At 44.9% G+C, this 17,959-nt stretch overlaps 1 protein-coding gene and 1 pseudogene across 4 annotated transcripts in view; both read right to left on the bottom strand.

Moving 5' to 3' along the window:
• The window catches only part of TIAM2 (TIAM Rac1 associated GEF 2), a 111,329-nt gene extending 99,420 nt beyond the window's left edge, over positions 1 to 11,909 (bottom strand). For all 3 annotated transcript variants that reach the window (XM_077755088.1, XM_077755089.1, XM_077755090.1), the window contains exons 1-2: positions 11,719 to 11,909; positions 4,994 to 5,429 (exon numbers count right to left, since the gene is read on the bottom strand). In XM_077755088.1, the coding sequence (XP_077611214.1) occupies positions 4,994 to 5,429; positions 11,719 to 11,898 (616 nt within the window). In that variant the 5' untranslated portion in view covers positions 11,899 to 11,909. The remainder of the gene's footprint in view (positions 1 to 4,993; positions 5,430 to 11,718) is intronic.
• LOC144224201 (rho guanine nucleotide exchange factor TIAM2 pseudogene) overlaps positions 11,901 to 17,959 on the bottom strand; it is a 98,614-nt pseudogene continuing 92,555 nt past the window's right edge. Inside the window, exons 3-4 of the transcript XR_013332981.1 lie at positions 13,790 to 13,956; positions 11,901 to 12,449 (exon numbers count right to left, since the gene is read on the bottom strand). The product of XR_013332981.1 is annotated as a rho guanine nucleotide exchange factor TIAM2 pseudogene (transcript). The remainder of the gene's footprint in view (positions 12,450 to 13,789; positions 13,957 to 17,959) is intronic.

Raw genomic sequence — 17,959 nt, 5'->3', positions numbered from 1 at the left:
AGAAACTGAGTTTACCTGGAGAATGTGGCAATTTATGAGAAAAGCACCCAGTTAATTCTCCAAATGCCATGTGACATAACTTAATATTAGTGTATTCTTTGATCTCAAAGTAAGAGGAAATAACAGTACAAATTTCACCAGTTTATGTTAAGAGGGGAAAAAATGAAACTAAATATCCCTCGATTTTAAAACATTACTCCAAAAATGCTTGCAAGTACATAGCTTTCCCCTAACAAGGCAGTAAAGTACTGTAGACAGAACTTATTAAGGATCTACTTTTATAATTAGATAGGAGTGTCTTATAATTATCAGACAGTCTTTAAGCAAATTCTAACATGCTCACAAGTATGTTCTCTTGTTCAAAAAACTTCATCCAAAAAACACTTTGGAGCACTTCTCATGTGCTGAGCCCTGACACCCAAATACGGCTGATAAAGCCACCACCATTCCTCTACTTTGCAAAAACCTCTTCTCCTGAGGGCAAAGAAGCACCAGCCTGCTCTCACCTACGCTGTGAATGAATGATGTCCACGGCAAGACTGTTTACCCTGAGTGAGGAGTCCTCATTCACCAAAGTGTAAAGGTTTTAAAACACTATTTCATGCTAGCCAGCCTCACTTCCTCCTTCAAAAACCAGTCTGAATCTGGACAGACACATTCGGGTAATGGACTCCAGAACAGCACAGAAGCCAAGAGAAAAAGACGCTGACAGGTGGCTCTGCCCCCAGACACACCACCACCAGGACACCACTTTCTCCCTCCGTGGTACTTAGTGATCTCAAGAAGCGTGAGGCATCTTTCTTCCTGCACGTGAGAGACACCCACACTGAGGCTAAGAGAGGCTCTTAGTAGGAGGGGAAATAGCAGGAGGTACCAGCCAGAGCTGCATGTGCAGGACTAAGCCAGTCTGTTTTTCCAGCCACGATGCACCGAGAAACAATGTCCCCAATGTTTCCATCAGGAAAGGCCTGAGTGCTGCTGTGATGCCATGACCCGGGGATCCCAGGACCAGGGTCAAGGTGACAGAGCCATGCCAGCTCTGCCCAGTCCAAATTCTTTCCAACAGGTTAGCATTTACTTCCCAGTTTCCCTATCACTGTGCTCCCGGCGGCTGTGGTTTGGATCGTTACATCTAGAGGAAATGAACTTTGGGCTTTGGGCAGGTGCCGGGATGCCGCCAAGCCTCACTCCCGATCTACGACACACTGCAGCTCTACCGTGGCAGTGTGAAACCGAATCAGGACCTGTCATCCTAGCCCCGGGCCAGGAGGAAAAACAACATGCACTAAGTGTGTTGCTATCACATTTAAAGAACAGGAAATCAGCTGTGAATCTATTACATCAAAGTCCTCTTCGTCTGTGTCTCGAACGCTGGGGCGGTAAGTTTGACGGAAAGGGGTCCGTGCAGGTCAGTGCTGTCTCCTGCCCCCGCCGCCCCCACCCAGCATTTCCGCCATCAGCCCTGCCTGGTCCCTACCAGGAGCGGGTGGTGGCCCGCAAGGCTGACAGTGGCAGTCCTTCTCACCACGGTGACAGAAGGAGAAAACGGACAGGCACAGCAGCGGGAGTCCAAGAACAGATGAGGTACTATTAGAAATATCACCAGCAGGAAAAGAAAGTGAGTCTCGGCTTCCCTCAAACCCACCTCTTCGTTGACACCCTCTCAACCCACATCATCACATGATCCTCATCTGCCCCCTCACACTGCACAACCAGCACCCCCAGATGACTCCAGGAGCCCCTCTCCTGACGTCGTGCGTTCTGAGGGATTAACTCTTCGACCTTGCCAACTGCCCCATCCAGAAGTCCCCAGTGAACCACGTGAAAACCCACTCATTGGAGAAGACACACAGCAGAATTACTTCTGGTTGGCAAAAATGTATTAACATCCTCCAAGCTCTAAAAAACATGTCTGCCTTTAGCGTACTGAACATTCAACACAGGTACCCAGCCAGTGTGCTCTTAGCTACTCTCCCTGGCACACTGTTTCCAATTCATTTACACAAACACTTCAAAGATAATTTTAAAATTCTGATTAAAGATATATGTATATATACACACACACACACACACATATATTGTGAGATATAGATGTATACATATATGCGTGTGTGTGTTTAACAAGGATTAAACCAAATAGTTAAGTCTAAACATTACAGCTTGGATTCTAAGCCAAGAAAGTTGAACTCAACCTATTGAATTCCCAGAGGAAAGAGGTGTAGAAAGCCACATGGAAAAGGTTATGCTGGGAAAAAAACATCTTTATCGCATGCCTTTCCTTGGCTGCAAAGGAAAGGAAGGAATGTGTGCTTGATAACATTTACTCTCACAAAGCAGCCTTTATCCGTGGGTCTTGAGGTGTTTCGTGAGTGAGCACAAGACAGCAGTGCGCGGGCAGGAGCGCAGACCCGGGAAACGTCGGACAGCTCAGGACCACGCCCGCCCCGGGAGCCAGCAGCCCAAGTCCTTGGCGTCGCCTCCACGACGGAAGACTGGAACCCAGACGTGAGCTCTTCCTGCCCGAATCTCCCCCAGGAAGCCTCTGACACTCTGGCTCTGTGCAAGCGTCTGCGGGGGCAGGGACATCGGGAAGATGGTGTCCCTGCCACCGGCTCGTGGCTCTCGTCACGGTTGTATTTTTTTTTTTTCTTTCTACATTAGTTCCGAATCAGCTTGCCTACCATCTACTTGTGCCCTCCCAACCTCTGGAGAACCAGAACAAATTCCATGTCTCTTCTGGAAGACTGCTGCTCTCTGCCACCCCAGTCCTTATCTTCTGCAAGCTCGACCATCCTGGATCCTTACACCATCCTCCAAAGAGCAAGGCTCTAAATCCTCCTGGTGTCACTGATGGCCCCAATTCTTACAGTAGGTTGTGGACACGTAAACACATACCCTCACCAGCCCCCCCACCATGGGGTGTCCCCTGGGGGATTGTCAGGGCCATTAGGACAGGCAGGGAACAACTTCTCAAAGCATCAGATTTATTTTTTAATGTTTATTTAATTTTGAGAGACTGAGCAGGAGTGGGGGAAGGGCAGAGAGAGAAGGAGACATGGAATGTGAAGTAGGCACCAGGCTCGGAGCTGTCAACACAGAGCCCGATGCGGAACTTGAACCCACAAACTGTGAGATCATGACCTGAGATGAAGTCGGCTGCTTAACCGAGTCACCCAAGTGTTCCCCAAAGCATCAATTTTAACAAACAAATTTTACATTGAAAAATAAATATAAATAAATACAATAACTAAAAAATAGGTATGTGTCATATTACGGAGTGAAGTGCATCTCTTTCAAGCATCATGGAGGAAGGAGGCAGCTTCAGACTATGATTCATAAACAATTTCACAGGCTTGCTCTCCCTGAGGGGACGTTTTCACTTCCCTCTCCAGTGAGAAATACTTCAGGTGGACCCTATTCAAGAACCTTCATCTTGCTTACTAATGGGTCTCCTGTGCTATTTTGCCCCCGAGAACAGAAATAGCCAGGTCCACCCCAGGTGGAGGAAGGAGAGACTGATGTGACTGTAGAACATGGGACAGCTTTAAGGATGAAGCCAAAGACCACATTTACTCTTTTACACCACATTTACTTTTATCTTGACATCATCACCTTGGAGATCATTCAGTGAATGGCCTACAGACCAAACCCCCAAATATCCTTCACTTGTAATACTCTGGAGCCACACCTCCCTATCCTGTACTTGGGTGGTTACTTGACTATTAACCCCTCAGAGCAGAACCTGTCCCTTCGAACTGTATCTTGCTAGATTTATCCCCTTATCCCAACTTTCCATATCTTGTCCACGATCCAGTGTAAGGACCTGACTCCACAGTATGCCCAAGCTGGATGAGCTCTTGGCCTTCCTCAACCACCACGTATCACAAGGATGTAAATCCATGGCTGGAAAAGAAGAGCACAGTCCGTGCTGGGCACTGGACTGTGAGTTTTACAAACTTCTCAGTTTGCTAGGGAAAGGTGTTACTTAAGGACAAGATACTTTCCAAAGCGCATCCAGCCCAGAGAGGCTTATGAGTAATTAGGAAGTGTCACCAGCTCCCCAAGGCTGGAGTGGGGGCATCTTATAATCTTTACATAGTGGGCAAAGAAAGCTAGAAAACAGCAGGGTGGAGGCTCCAGGCCTTTCACACATACTGTCTGCAGATACGATTCCTAGTTCCTCTTTCTCCCAGGATAGGGAAGGGTGTCACCCGGTAATGAGGCTTGCTTTGGACGCCACACTCAGCTCCTCTGACAGAGTCACAAGACAGTTGTGCAGAAATGCCAGAGGCTGTGAGGCTGCTCCTCCTGTTTGCATCTGTGTAAATCATCTTTGCATCTGTATAAATCCACACTGTATTGTCTTAGAGCCTCACTCTTCCTCAGGACATTCAGATCGCTTCAAATCTATACATTCATAATGAGCAAGGCAATTATAATTTTTAAATGGCAATGCCTACAAGAAATTTTCATTATCTTAACAAAACAAATTCTTACTCCCATTTCCTTCACATTGAAAAAAAGACATTTGTTTGTGAAAACAATTAGACTTTCTTAATTTATAAAGGGTAGAGAACACAAATCAAATAATCCAGATGAAATTCTTCATCATACAAGCTGACGGGATACTCTACTAGAGTTCTGAACATGTGCAGAGCATGACTCAAGATCTACATTTAGTTACTTATTTGGGATATTTTCATACCCAGAGGCAGGAAAAGTATTTAAGAATGATACAGAAATACCTATAAAATAATAAGCTATAACTATTAAATTCAATCATTATGTATTGGAATGAATAATATACATGAGTATTACATAATCCATATTATCTAAGATTGAAAAAGTATTTGTAGCAAACCATGCTGGGAATCCTGTGTCAAATCCCTTCACAGTGACACAAAGTAACCCTGGACCGAATGGCACTTCCTAGGAGAGAGGGCAGCTGGACAAAATGAGTCCAGTGGCTTTCTTGAGTCAACAACGCACTTACCTTTCAGTGTTACCCAGTACTGTTTCCACTTCCTCCGAGCCACCAGTTCGAGCTTCCTTTCCTTCTGCAAAGTGACCAGGGGTTTGAAGAACAGCCATCCTGCTTTCCGAACCACCCCTTGCTCCTTCTCAAAGAGCAGATCAAGCTGTTCCAAAGAGCTGAGTGACCCACTGCTGGAGTCGGCGGTTTCTGTGGACGTTTCTACGTTCTCTGTGTTGGTCCTGCTCATTTCCAACTCCCGCATGAAATTCTCATAAATATTCTGTTGGAGGGGGTCGCTGCCAATTGCATGAGCGGATTCGCTTCTCTGGGACAGGATCTGAGCCGAGCCCCCTGACCACAGTGAAGCAGACATCTGGAAGGGCCCCTGCACATCTGCATTCAGTCCCTCGGAGCGGCTGTCAAAGTAGTCACTGCCTTCCTTGGACCTCGGCTCCTGTGAGCAATGCAGACAAACACCCATCAGAGGTTACATTACATTGACAGTATCCCTTCCCAAACACTGCAAACACGTCTTACCGTTGGTTGCTAATGCTGCTGCCGCCAAGCAACATTTTTTTTAACAATTTTATTTCATTTTATTTATTTTTTTAAATAGTTTATTGTCAAGTTGGTTTCCATATAACACCCAGTGCTCATCCCCACAAGTGCCCTCCTCCATGCCCATCACCCCCTTCCCCTCCCCCCCCGCACCCATCAGTCCTCAGTTTGTTCTCAACATTCAAGAGTCTCTCGTGGTTTGCTTCCCTACCTCTCCCCCACTATTTTTCCCCTTCTTCTCCCCCATGGTCCTTCGTTAAGTTCCTCCTAATCCTCCTATACGTGCAAACATATGGTATTTGTCCTTCTCTGCCTGACTTATTTCGCTCAGCATAACACCCTCAAGGTCCATACATGCAAGTAACATTCTTTTAACAAAAATGCACCTTCAATCATCAAGTCAACAAACAAGAACGAACTGTAGAAACAGTGTTGCCCAATCCAATCTACAGCCAGTGGAGTCAATGCTTCAAGACATAAACAAAAAAAATCACTGACTATCCTAAATCTAACCTATGCTGACCATCAAGAAATTAACTAGTATGTTTAAAATACATCAGTGGAGGTTTCTAGGCTGACGTTTCTTCACTAACTGTGAACCAGTGTCTTCCTGGAAAGAATTCATGCTCTTGGCAGTCTGTCTTCCTCCTGGATCCTTTTAAAGCTAAGTAGAAAATCACTAGTTCCAGGGTCATAGGGTGGAGTAAGGAACATGCACTGAGCAGTTTTTAGGTGTTGTTATGCAAACTTCTCTTCCTCTGCCTAAAACACAGTCCGCGGCTTCCCACTGTCTCTACCCAAATCAAGACTGGAGGATCTCTAGCACCTTGTTTTCCTACTTCAGATAGTGAAAACCATGCACCTGGAATTCCTTACCTGTAAAGAGTATTTGCTAGTAACTTGTTTTTCATAAATAGTATTTTTTTAACTAAGTGGGGGAATTTCTTTCTTGAAAAGAATATATTCATTTACTCACATCCTTTTATTCAAAAATCTACTTTGTTCTATGCCTCGGGGATACCAAAGACATGATTCTTAACTTTAATGTTTATGACATTAGGCAGCTGTAAGCAAAATTAATATTTATGTAATAACAGCTGCCCCCTATTAGACTAAGTGCACTGAACACCGATGTAGCCATGCACAGAGCTGAAAGCATGAATGTTTCCTCATTTAAATGAGAAGTTATTTAATAAAAAGTACTTCCATACAGACCATTCATTGGTAAACATAAGTACTATGTTTTTTAGTAGAAAATGACCTTAATTTAAGATGCTAATATTCCAAATTTAGAGCTTAGATTAAGGTAAATCTGCAGAGATGCCAAACACATCATCTACTCAGCTACTAGTGGGCTTTCAATCCTGTCTCCTTATCCAGTAAAATAAAAATGAGGGGACACTCAATGAAGGACCATTGACCAAAGGCCTTATTTTGAGTATTCCACTGTGTGGGTGGGTTTTCGTTTCAAACGTTCCATCCAGAAAGCAAGCAGCAAGTACTTGCTATCTTTTGTAAGAAAATCAACTGAAGAGTGCTTCCAAATACCCAGGAGCCCCAAACAGTGATTACTAACAAAAATATTATTTTCCACTTGTGTTTACACTGTGTCCCATAGTCATATTTATTTATACACAGATGCTTATGTAAGAATAAGCCAGCTGCAGTGAGTCACTTAGAGAGGAAACTTTCAAAATAGTTTTAAGATTTTTTTGTCACTTTGTTACTCTTCAAAAAACTCCTAAGAGGTGAAGAAATACTTCTCATTTTAGCTAGTATTAACATCATTTCAGCTATGAATATGACTCTGACTCATAGCCACCAAACACTGGGATGCCTCTGATACCAAGCAAGATCTATAATGGGGTGTTTCAAAATAAGCTGAAGTCTGCCAGGGAAAGACACTTAGGTGCCCAACTTAAATGTGACCTATAAACATTCCTGACTGGTTTCTCATAAGAGAGAGACTTCCAAGTTGTAGTGCTGTCTTTTAAATATTCAACCATAGCAAACCATGACAAATTTTCCTCCATAACAGGAAAATATTGCATTTTGCCTTTATAACTGATTCTTAGACATAAACAAGAACTTTCACAGCTTTGAATAAATTTCCAAAGCTTCCTATCTAGAATCCTAACAGGTAGTGACTAATTTTCAAGCTGATAGGAATAAATGAATTAATGAATGAATGCCCATCCCCAAATGGGCTCAGCTAGATTTCCTGATCACTGTGCAATGGGTGTGAAACTACAAAGCCATGTTACACATGTATACAAAGTAGTCTGATTTCCATTTCACAACAATTAGATAATCATAAACAACGGATAATGGAACTTCATGACAAGAGCACTTCAGCAAAGAGTACAAAGGTACCCAAGAGATGTCAGTCACTCCTTAGATGCTAAGGGAAAACTCTTGGATCATCACTCCTCAATTTTCCAGGAAAATGTACCAAATTCACACCTTTTCATTCTTCACATGCCTTTGCTCTTCATCACATAGGGACCACTAGTTCTTTGTGACTATGCAGCCCTCAAAGAGCAGTGAGCTCTAAAATTAAGAGGGCCCAAAAGTCAGCATCTATGCATCTTGAATCTCCTCCACTACAAACTCTGCAGTACTTGTCAGTGCACCCACCAAATATGCCTGATCCTCCCCTAAGGCACATGGCAGAGTGATTACGTCTCCCTTTTCCTCGCTCAGAATTAGGCATGGCCATGTGACTTGCTTTGGCCAATAAACGTGAATAGAAGTAAAAAGTGGAAGCTTTAGGGACGCATGGGTGGCTCAGTCGGTTAGGCGTCAGACTTCAGCCTGTGTCATGATCTCATGGCTCAGGAGTTCGAGCCTTGCGTCCGGCTCTGTGGTGACAGCTCAGAGCCTGGAGACTGCTTCAGATTCTGTCTGTCTGTCTCTCTCTCTGCCCCTTCCCTGATCATGCTCTGTCTCTCTCTCCCTCTCTCTCTCAAATAAACATTAAAAAAAGGTTTTTTTACTTGGAAGCTTTAAAAGCTGACACATGATTTTCTTTCTCTTTCTGCTACCATGGCTTGTGGTGTTCCAGATGGAACTGCTCTATGCACCTGGGGTCCCAGAGAGGAACAATGCAGAACCGTGTGACAGCACAGGAAAGAAACTTGGCTTGTGCTAAATTTCAGAGACGTGAGAGGTTTCTGTTACCTCAGCATAACCTAGACTCAGCCTGCCTGACAGAACTGAAAGTTCAGGACAGAAACCGGGACTCACAGCATAGCTCCAGCGACACCGAGAGCTTATTGGCATCACACACATACTTCTACCCAGCATTATGTTCTCTCTCTCTCTCTCTCTCTCTTCCTCCCTCCCTCCCTCATTAGTATGATTTTTCAGTTGTGTATGTTCTTTCACCAGTTTATCTCATTTTAGGGTCTAACTCACAAGACTGGTTGAAAGCCCTATAAAAAAGGGGGAGGGGACTGCTCCTTTTACATCTCTTTTTAAAAAGTCAAAACAAGGATGTCTATCCATCACAGTATGGGTTGCTGGACCTCAGCCCTGCTGACAGACAGAAGTCTGTGCGTGTGGGAGAATATGCATTGGTTTGGTGCTCTGTTATGATACACAGTCGGAAATTTTACTCCCCTGCACAGACTACATTTTTAAGCATCTGTACCTGATCCCTGCCATAAATTGTGAAAGAAAACCAGAGGGGGAAAAGAGACCAATGGAAGTGGCCTACTTGCCAGAAAAACTCCTCTTGCTCACCTTCATAGCTCATCAAATGTGGGAACTCAAGCAAAACTAAAAAGCTGCCTGCAAAGGACACTTTTTGAAACTACAAAGTAATTTATTTGAATATTCAAATTAAGCCGAAAGTAATCACTAGTGGCTATCAACAATAACTTGGTCACGTGGCTAAGTGGAAAAAGCTCATGTATGAGCTTTAGCAAAACGGTTTTGGCCCTGGCTTTTCCACCAACTAACCACGTGTCTTCACAGACGACCTTCAAATTTCTTAAACCTTACTTTCTTCGTTTTTAAGATGAGGGGGAACTACTTTCTAGCTTTCAAATTCGAATTTTTTGATTGGCTAACCAGGGTGTTCTTTTTTTTTTTTTTTAACGTTCATTTATTTTTGAGAGACAGAGAGAGTGCAAGTGGGGGAGGGGCAGAGAGAGAAGGAGAGAGGGAATCCCAAGGAGGCTCCATGCTGTCAGTGCAGACCCCGACACAAGAGCTTGATCTCAGGAACCATGACATCACGACCTGAGCTGAAATCAAGAGTCAGAGGCTCAACCAACAGGGGCACCCAGGTGCCCCATAACCATTCTGTTCGTAACTCCACAGGCTTACAAACCATTCAGAGTTAAGCCTCTGGATGATACAGACTTGAAGGGAGGCATCTCCCATGGGTACAATGGACAGTGAAGGTCTGACAGGGGTGGAACGTGGCCAATACGCAGTGGCTGCTGGTCTGCTACTGAGCTAAACTGAACTTGAATGAGAGTCAGTAGAGCCATGTGTAAGCCAGGCCACAAACACAGGCAGATGAGAAACATACTCTATGCAAACAAGAGATGTTGAATAATCGGCTCAATGCCAGGATCAATGAGGGGTCACAATGAATGACAACTGAACATAAGTCAGCAACAGAACACCTGAATCAAAAAGGCACAAAAGTTCTCAGTGTGAAATTATAGTTCCAGAGAAAGCAGAGGACTAGTTCCCTCATTAGGTTCAACTGCTGTCAGCAGTTTGGGAAACGGAAGCTGAGAGAAAAGGTCAAATCTCCACTCTGCAGTGGCTTAGCCGTAAAGAAGTGAGGAGTAAGGAGTCAGCAAATTACTACCTTCGGGGATGTGAAGAGTTCTGTAGCAGGATGGTGATGGTCCGTTCTTTATCTCTGGGTAAAGGGGAAGCCAAGGACAACAGATCACAGCATGGAAGGGTGGCGATGTGCTTCGCGCATAAGAAGGGAATAACTGGCAGGAAGTTTTATGGATCTGAAACCATCTACTCAGGGAAGTTACACTATTTTTCACCCCTGAAGCTCTATAAAATTTTGTAATTACACACTGATCCAAGATGGATGAAATGCAAACTGCCCACTCAAATTCTCTTCAACAATGCAACTCATATTGGGCGAGTTTTTTTAAAAAACAAAAAAGGAAAGAAAAAGCCATCTTCTTTCTACAAATAACTAAAAGTAGAAACAAACAAAACAGAAAAGTCAAGAGCAAAAGAACTAAAAACGTAGCCATTGCCACTAGTTACCTAAAAAGGCAACCTATTACTTTCCTTCCTGGTGACGAAGCCACTTTGTTTCCCCATTACAACTTTACACATCACTATTATGTGTAAGTACTGTCATCACAATGCTTATTTTGTCAGGCATTATCATAATTTTGTTATTACATGTTCTTAGGTTCAAGAGGTTTTCAAAACTGTTTGCTATCCCCATTAGAAAGTGGTAATATTATACTAATAGACTGTCAACTTTTTTTTTTAATGTGCCAACCTAAGTCTAGAAATTTTAATTTCCCCAAAGTAAGGTCAAGTTCAGGAAGGCTACCCATCCATCCTCAAATAACAACATTCTATCTCTCCTTTTTGTTTAGACTTCTAGAATGAACTCTAGTAAAATTCTCATAAGACTAATTCACTGGGGAATTCTCTCTAAAGCTGTAATATTTCTTTTTCATTGTTTTAGAGACAGCGAGCAGTGCACCTGAGCAGAGGAGAGGGGGAGAGAGGGGGAGAGAGAGAACCTCAAGCAGGCTCCATGCTGAGGATGCGCCTGACACAGGGCTCAATCCCACCACCCCGGAATCACGATCTGGGCGTCAATCATGCGTCAGATGACTCAAACGACTGAGCCACCTAGGCACCCCTCCAACGCTGTAGTTTCTAAGGTCAGTCTGGCCTCATCTTTGGGGTGACGCCTGTGGAGTTCACCCCAGGGCCCCGGGGGTAAGCTTGCGCAGAATCAGAGCCTGAAGTTCTGGGTGAAGAGTAGAAAGTGCCCATCTGAAGCAAAAGAGAACCACCACCACCACCCACGGCTGCCCAGTCTGAGGCTAACCGCCGCGCTTTCCTGAGCTCTCAGCCTCGGGCTAGCGCTCTGCGGTAGCTTCTACAACACGCCCAGTTTACAGAGCAGGGGGCCTGCGGGAACCCGCCCTTCCAGGCCTCCAAGGCTTGCTCACCTGCAGCTTCCGTTTCTTTCTGGAGAGGCTTCCGGTCCAGTCGCTGATGCGGCGCATGCGCGCTTTGAGCGTGTCCTTCTTGGAGGCGTCCTCAGCCGCGGCCTTGGACTTGCGGCAGGGGAGGGTGAAGGACGCGTACGGCCCGGGGTCCCTGCGCTCCACCCGGGACGGCACGTCCATGTCCGAGGCGAAGGACANCTGTGGAACTCCACCCGCAGGCAGCCGTCCAGCTTCCCCAGCGTCTTGATGAGCACCCTGGGGCTCTTGCGGTCCTCGCCCGGTGGCGGCGGCGGCGTGGCCGCAACGCTCTCGTTCGTCCCATAGCAGTTGAGAAGGTGCCCATTGCAGGCCCTGGAAGCCGCGTGCTCATCCGCCCGCTCGTGCCCGACGTAGTGGAAGCCGTTCTCCGGGGAGAAGAAGTCAGTGCCCGAGGCATTCGCCCTGTGCTTGGCGTACGCGCTGCTTTTGGGGCCCTTGCACGTGGGTCCGCCCGGCCTCGAGGCATAAGGCTGGTTACTCTTGCAGTGGGACAGGCAGCTCCGGGCCAGGGACCTGGACTTGTAGCCGCCGCCGCCGCCGCCGTGCCCCCACCCGTGCAGCGACTTGTCATCTTTTGCATGAATGCTGCGTATTTTCAGGGAGCAAGGCTTTTGCTTAGCACCAGTAAGAGTATTGCTGTGGTGTTTTGATCCTTGAAGGGTGTACTGACTCTCGGAGTTCCCCATTTTCACCTACATGAAGAACAGTAGCATCAGTACGAAACATGACCTAAAGTACATTCCATGTTGACAGAATTTTCTTTAAAACAAACAAACAAACAAAAAGGCTCCACACCTTACAAAACAACTAAGCAACGTGTTTGCTATGCCTCCGTACAACTCAGAAAAACAGGAACACAAGTTACTTACTGAATTTGTTTTCTACCTGCCGTGTAGGTTATCAACCAAGTAGGTAATATCGCGTGCCCATGTGCTAGTTACTTTAAATGCATAATTTGCTGTATGACACTTATTCAGACACTGAACAGGCATAAAGATCAGCTTAAGGCAGAGACCTCCTTTAGTCTTGGTATTGGGAGGTTCTGAATAAATGATTTCTGGAATAGAAAACTGAGGGGAAGGGGCGCCTGGGTGGCTTAGTCGGTTAGGCGTCCGACTTTCGCTTAGGTCATGATCTCGCGGTTCGTGGGTTCGAGCCCCGCATCGGGCTCTGTGCTGACTGCCAGCTCAGAGCCTGGAGCCTGTTTCAGTCTGTGACTCCCTCTCTCTCTGACCCTCCCCTGCTCACATTGTCTCTCTCTCTCTCTCTCCTAGAAATAAATAAAACATTTTAAAAAATTTAAAAAAAAAACTGAGGGGAAAGCAGCTGTCACTCTAATACACTGATTTTTCAGTGATTAGATTTTCATGATATAAAAACTACCAGAAGAGTTAACACGACACCCCAATATGAGAGATTATGCTCAAAATCACCTCATCTGTAAAAGTCCAGGTACCACACTGTGCTGGAGCTTTGATCTTATCACACAAAGTAGAAACACAACAAAAGAAAAGGAGTCCCCAAAGACTAGGCTGAGATGAAGAACAGGGGTGGGGTTAGGGAGAGAATAAAAGCTCTCATTTGAGGCAGAAAGACATTTTAATAATACTAATCTCCAGTGCCTCTCTATAAAGTCTTTAAGGGTCCTCACTTTAGAACACGATGAGAAAAAACAGTTTGAAGCTGACTTAACAGAATATGGGTCCCTGAAAAAAACCTGTGAGATTCCTTTTTAAAACCCCAGTTTGTGCAATGAGCCTGTTAAGCCAAACACGTGAGTTGAAATCAGATCCAAATCTTCCCCCTCAGCATTTCATTCTAAGTGGTATATCACTACTTGAGGCAGGCTGGAGGTCATGTTCTCAGGTCCCTTTCGAAATGAATTTAGTAGGTTTTTAATTTCATTGCTTTTCCACCTAAGAAAGTACAGCCACAAAACAAAAGTCAAATAAATTGACTTTTCATTGGTGGGAGCTAGCAAACACTTTTCAAAACAAAAATGACCAGATCAAACAAGTGAAGTCACTCCTACCTTAATCACAGTCTTGCAGCTTGATGTGAACCACAACTCATCTGAGCCGGCTGTACCTGAAGTCTGGTCTGTGCTCTGAGAGTGATTAAGAGTTAGAAGGCTTCATGCAGTCCCAGGAACAAGGCAGCATGGTTCACAAGTATGGGGAGGGAGTCCATGAAATGATCCTGAAAACCAGAAATACAAGAGAACCGTCGAGCGTTTTACACCAAGCTTCCAAAGAGGTAAAAACAAAGGTTTCATGTAAATTCTACTAAGAAACAACCAGTGTCCAGAATCACTGCAAATAATAAATGAAATGTCTGTAAACCGCCTGATTTCGTCAGGGTGTTGGAAGATGTCAAGGAAGCCAGAAGTGTCCATTCGCTCTTGTAAAGGACATTAATTCAAGGCACAGTCTGCAGTCCAGTGTGCGCCTTTATGTCAGCAGAGGGCAGGTGAAGGCTCTAGCATGAGTCACAGTTCATCTGTCACCACCGTCAGGAAAACAACTTGCGGCCTCCGCACACGGACAGGACTGCAGAAGCATCATCCTGATAGCACAACACTTCATTGTTCTCCATTTGACTCAGCAGCAAAAACAAAACCCACAACTCAGGATCACAGTAAAACAGTCCTTGGCGGAAACAACTTGTGTTACAGATGTTGACCCCATAAAGGAGATACAAAGTTTTTTCTCCAGCATGTGTTTGGGCCTCTCCCCACGAGAAGTAGGGGCAGGAGGCCCAACTTGGAGGGAAGAGAGCAGCCTGGGGGAGTTGCCATCTGGCAGTGCTCACTCCCGGGACACAAAGCCTGAATTTTCTCTGCAGACACAGAGAGCAGAGCAGTGATGGTTTAATAGTGATTTATTCCCCTTTCAAAAAAAGAAATTTTTTGTAATTGTGTTACAATACACACAGCAAAAAACTTACCATATTAACCACTGTAAAGTGTACAGTTAGTGGTGTTAAGCACGTTCACATTGTTATGCATATAATCTCCAGAACTCTTCATCTCCCAAAACTAACACTCTCTACCCATTAAACAACAACTCCCTACCTCTCGCTCTCCAGCTCTGGCACCTACTATTCTATTTCCCATCTCCATGAATTTGATACCCTAGGTATCTCATGAAAGTAGAATCACACAGCATCTCTCTTTTTGTGGTGGGCTTATTTCACTTAGCGTAATGACTTCAAAGTTCATCTGTGTTACAGCACATGTCAGAATGTCCTCCCTTTTTAAGGCTCAGATTCTAGCTCACGTATCGACCACATTTCTTTTGTCTACTTCTCCATCAGTGGACACGTCGATTGCTTTCCACCTGTTGGCCACTGTGAACCATGCTGCTGTAAACATGGATGGACAGACATCTCTTCGAGATCCTGCTTTCCCAGACGTTGGCTTATATGGTAATTCTATTTTTTATATTTTGAGGAACCGCCATACCGTTTTCCACAGTAGCTATGCCATTTTGCATCCCCATCAACTGTGTACAGGATTCCAACTTCTCTACAGTTCCACCAGCACTTGTTATTTTACTGGGGTTTTGATAGTGGCTGTCTACAGGTATGAGAAGATGCCATGTTTGGTTTCACTGTGCATTTTCTCTAATGATTAGTGATTGTGACCATCTTTTTATGTGCTTATTGGCGCATAGTTTGTATAACTCCTTTGGAGGGTTCAAGAGTGACTTTTAAAGTTCATGGGCACTGACCCTCGCCCTAAGTTTCTCCAGTAAAGCCAAAGACCCAAGTCTGCCTTGGATCTTAAATTGAGGGGCAGGGAGATGTCAAAAATATTTTTCACTTTGGCACTGGCAGGAGGATCTACGAGCTCATTTCAGGCCACCATCTCACTAACATGGCCTAAAACGGCACCTGCTATGCTACGGAGCACTAAAAAGTGGGCAACTCTCACAAATATCTGAAAAGAGGGAATAACCCACTGGTTGAGATACCACTAAAACATGGCCCCCAGGACCGCTCCGAGCCCAGAGATGGATCACAAGAACCTCACCTTTTAAAAGCTCACAATCTGAGTTGTCAGCATTTTTTCAGCCCCATCTTGTTTTTAACTTAGGGAACTAGAAGTGGCCAGAGTTGCTTCTGGCTGTCACCACTGCGACCTCTCCCACGAGCTGACTGAGGGAGACACTGTGCTTGTTTATCTGCCTCAAGACCAAGGCCCGGTGATGACCCCAAAGGTGAAAGGCTCCAGGGTTGCTCACCCACAGCCGGCCCGGCTTTGTCAGGCCCTTCTGATCTGAAGGTCACATGCGTGAAGACAGGCACACACAGCACTGGCATCACGGTCTCCAACATAAGTGACACAAAACTGCCATTGAGAGGCCCCCTCTGTCAGCTGCTCGAGGACACACAAAAGCCAGGATTCAAAGCCACAGAATGGCCCCGGGATGGAGGCTCAGTCCCCAGCAACAGGTTACAAACTACATTCATCTTCCTACTTTTGAAATTAAATAGTTTCATTTTTAAGCCATGTCATATGTCAAAAACATATCCTTGGACCCTGTCCTTTTCAAAATGCTGTCCACCCAAGGCCTGCACCTCTGGAGCTCAAACAGCATTCAATAAACGCTTGTTGAACTAAGTAAGTGAAAGCAACCTCACATACCAGAAGGTTGACTTGAACACAGACAAAGAGCAGGAATCATTCCCAACTGGGTCTGGCCAAAGGACTGATGCCCACGAGGAAATGTTTCAATAATTAACCCAGCACTGCCCAGAGGAAAGCAAAAGAGGGAGGGAAGAGGTGGAGAACAGTGTGCATTGTTCCACATGGTAATGCCTACCAGCTGTTCAACCTCTTTAGCCAATCCCGGCAAAAGCAAACCAGCCTTAAACTAGAACGAGAAGAATTTATGCAATATTTATGAGGGATTTATTGACAGGAAGGGTAATCTCCGAGGGAAACGACTGGCCCTGAGGAGTTTGGCAAATTAAACAGATACTGACTAGTCATGCTTCAGCTGTGGTTTTTGTCGGAAGAAAAAGAGAATAAATAGGTCAAGTGTTCGGCACCCCTGACTCCTTTAGTGAGGGAATTTTAACAGTATTCAAGTTAAAAAACTTTTTTGCTGTTGTTGATAGAAACGGGGCTGAAAATAAACAACCAATTTCCTGTGAACCTTTTTAAAAAGAGAATAGTTCAACCTCCATATCTTTAAACAGAAAAAAATACATAGTAGGTATACTAACCTGCAATATGCTTTGGGAATACCAACATGTAATAACATGTATTAGGTATGTTAACCTACAATTTATGTTATTAGGTTATGCTAATGTGCACTGAGGCCCACAGCTGACAGAGAATTTAAGCGAAGTCATTTGGCAAACATTGTGTGCCATATAAACAATTTTTAATAACTCTTTATTTATTGCAAAATAAGATATTGCCATTTTTTTAAAATGGACAGTCTCATGAATCTAAAAACACAAATAAGCAAAAAAAATCCTTGTCTTTTGCTTTCTGCATTCCCCAGACATATAAGCCTGCTATAGTGCATGTGGCTTTTTAAGCTGAAATCACAAGTAAGAATGGATGTTTTTTGTTAAACTTGTGATCAATGACCACCCCAGAAATGCCCAGCAGGGTGATGGAATTCACCACAATATCAACAGCCACTGAATTCCACAGCAGAATACCTCTCAGGGAAATTCAAGATTTACCTTTTCTTTATTTGCCTTGAGCTTGGCCTTGAACTGATGTGTCAGATTCCCAAAGTCTCCATTTCCATGTAGTGTAGAGTTTATAGCAGAGGAAAAGAATGCTTTGTCCCTGGCCTGAGCCTGCTGCTCCGAAGGGGGCAGCCTAAAGAGGGGTGAGAGCCAGCCCCCCGGGGGCCGGATGGCTCTGTGAGGTTGGACGGGGGCTGAACGGGGACAGCCAGCACAACGGAGGCGTAGGGACCCTGCACGAAAGCAGCTTTATGGCTGGGCAAGGAGGCGAGGGAAGCTGGAGCTCTACCACCATGAGACACCAACAAGGCTTCTCACATACTTCCAGAGAAATTCTCATACTGAAATAGGAGCCTTATCCTTGTCCAAGGGGAACATTCCAGATGGTGATAAGAACTAGGAAAAAAAGATAAGAATAGGCCTAACCATCATTAACCATAACAATATCTCCTTGGCTTCCTTTATGGCAGGGGGGGGGGGGGAAACTCCA

Source organism: Crocuta crocuta, unplaced genomic scaffold (genome assembly GCF_008692635.1).
Source record: "Crocuta crocuta isolate KB4526 unplaced genomic scaffold, BGI_CrCroc_1.0 scaffold11, whole genome shotgun sequence".
In the NCBI taxonomy this organism is placed as follows: Eukaryota; Metazoa; Chordata; class Mammalia; order Carnivora; family Hyaenidae; genus Crocuta; species Crocuta crocuta.
This window is presented reverse-complemented; position numbering and strand designations above follow the sequence as displayed.